Below are 1,705 nucleotides of genomic sequence, written 5' to 3'. Positions count from 1 at the left end.
TATGTATTTAATCGGTAAGGATATTATCTAAATGTTTTATGTTTGTTTTTTTACTGTACTATAGGCTTCGGGAGTAAGTGGCTTTACTCGTTTGGTCTGTCTGGTTTAAGTGAGCTAATTGAGACATATTCCAACCAATCATGTTGATTTGTCAATAAAGTAATGAATCCTGAATAAACGAAAAGGTGATTTTTGATTGGTACATTGATAAAATAAATGACTGTGGATGTAGAGGACATGAACATTGAAGGGTTGGACACTCAACAAACCTTTTCACTTCCCTCCTCCTCCTCCTCTTCCTCCTCCTCATCCTCCTCTTGAGGCTGGATCTCATAAGGCTCCTCATCGACCTTCATATCAGGGTCTTCTTCATCCTCCTGTGTGGAGACCCTGATGTACAGTAAGCAGTTGGATTCAAACTAAAACTAAGGACGATGAAACAGATTTAAACTAGAATATTTTTACTCATTTGTAATCAGGCTGCCCTGCTATCCTTTGTATATTGGTTCAGGGACTCATTACAAATATAAGGATAGAAAAAATAAGACCTAAGAAGTTAGTTTTACATTGGATATTCAACAGACTGTCTGAGTCAGAGGTCGGTTAGCTCATGTCTGAGCCCTCACACTTTACCACTCTCATTCTCACTTATGGACCATCCATTTTTTTATGACTGATACGAATTGATTGTACATAAATATTTGAATATAACTTAATAGAATTATCGTTTAATAGAGCTTAATTTCTGTTTATTTCAACAGCTTCCAGGTCAAGTGACACAAAATCAATGCAGATTTATAATGGCCATGCATGGAATATTTATTTTTTAATGAACTATATAGTCTACCTTCTACTTGTTATAAACATTTTTAATGAAAAAACAGCCGTTTTTCAATTGGAAACTCATTCATTTTTTTGAAGCTTCCATGTCATGTGACCATGTGACCATATTATTATTATTATTATTAATGCATTTATGATACTTTCTTTCTTATTATAGTCTACTTCGTTGAAAAATAAAGGTTTCCTGTAGCCTAGACATACCATTATATCTTATATTACAATATAATTATTGTTTAGCCACTTTGACTCGCCGTTAGGTTCTCTAAAAGACTTTTCACTGTGACTGCCCAGTTTACACAGAACAAACCCGCTCTTGGCCTCTTCATTCTCGAACATCTCAGACGGTTCATACGCCGCTTCTGGATCCATATCACTGTCTTCCATGTCCACAGTATGTTGTGTGAAAGTCCTGACAGATATGTTGGTTTCTGTCCTGATGAAAAAGCAGCAGGTCTGTGGCGCCGCGGTCTGTTTGGTAACGTTGCCTTGGCGACAGAGCGACCAGAATAAAGAGTGCTACCTTCAAGTGTCCCTCGTAATATTGACACCTGAAAAAGCAAAACTGTTAGAACTTCAGAGACAGTCTGTTAATTTGAGTAAACATTTTATTCAGAAGTGTAAATATTTGAAGGCTAAACCTCATATGACCCGATGGAAGAATGAACTCAAAGTTTTTGCAAAATCGCTCCAATACAGGAATGACATTATTGGACTTATGTATGTTACTTGAATAGGACCCGCACACTTCCGTAAAGTTTTTTGTTGTTGCTGTATGTTATTTGTATTTTTGCACTGTATCAACACCAAGTGAAATGTTTTACTGTTACAATGAGCCTTGATAGTTTGTAAAATAATTGTCAAT

General features: G+C 36.1%; 1 protein-coding gene across 1 annotated transcript in view; it reads right to left on the bottom strand.

The window, feature by feature from the left end:
* Positions 1 to 1,303, bottom strand: part of LOC104966535 (dynein regulatory complex protein 1-like) — a 4,053-nt gene extending 2,750 nt beyond the window's left edge. The window contains exons 1-2 of the mRNA XM_010795720.1: positions 1,151 to 1,303; positions 270 to 390 (exon numbers count right to left, since the gene is read on the bottom strand). Coding sequence (XP_010794022.1) covers positions 270 to 390; positions 1,151 to 1,227 — 198 coding nt within the window. The 5' untranslated portion in view covers positions 1,228 to 1,303. The remainder of the gene's footprint in view (positions 1 to 269; positions 391 to 1,150) is intronic.
* Between the last annotated feature and the right edge of the window lie 402 nt (positions 1,304 to 1,705).

The sequence above is a fragment of the Notothenia coriiceps genome, unplaced genomic scaffold (genome assembly GCF_000735185.1).
Source record: "Notothenia coriiceps isolate Sejong01 unplaced genomic scaffold, NC01 NC01_scaffold00037246, whole genome shotgun sequence".
NCBI lineage: Eukaryota > Metazoa > Chordata > Actinopteri > Perciformes > Nototheniidae > Notothenia > Notothenia coriiceps.
This window is presented reverse-complemented; position numbering and strand designations above follow the sequence as displayed.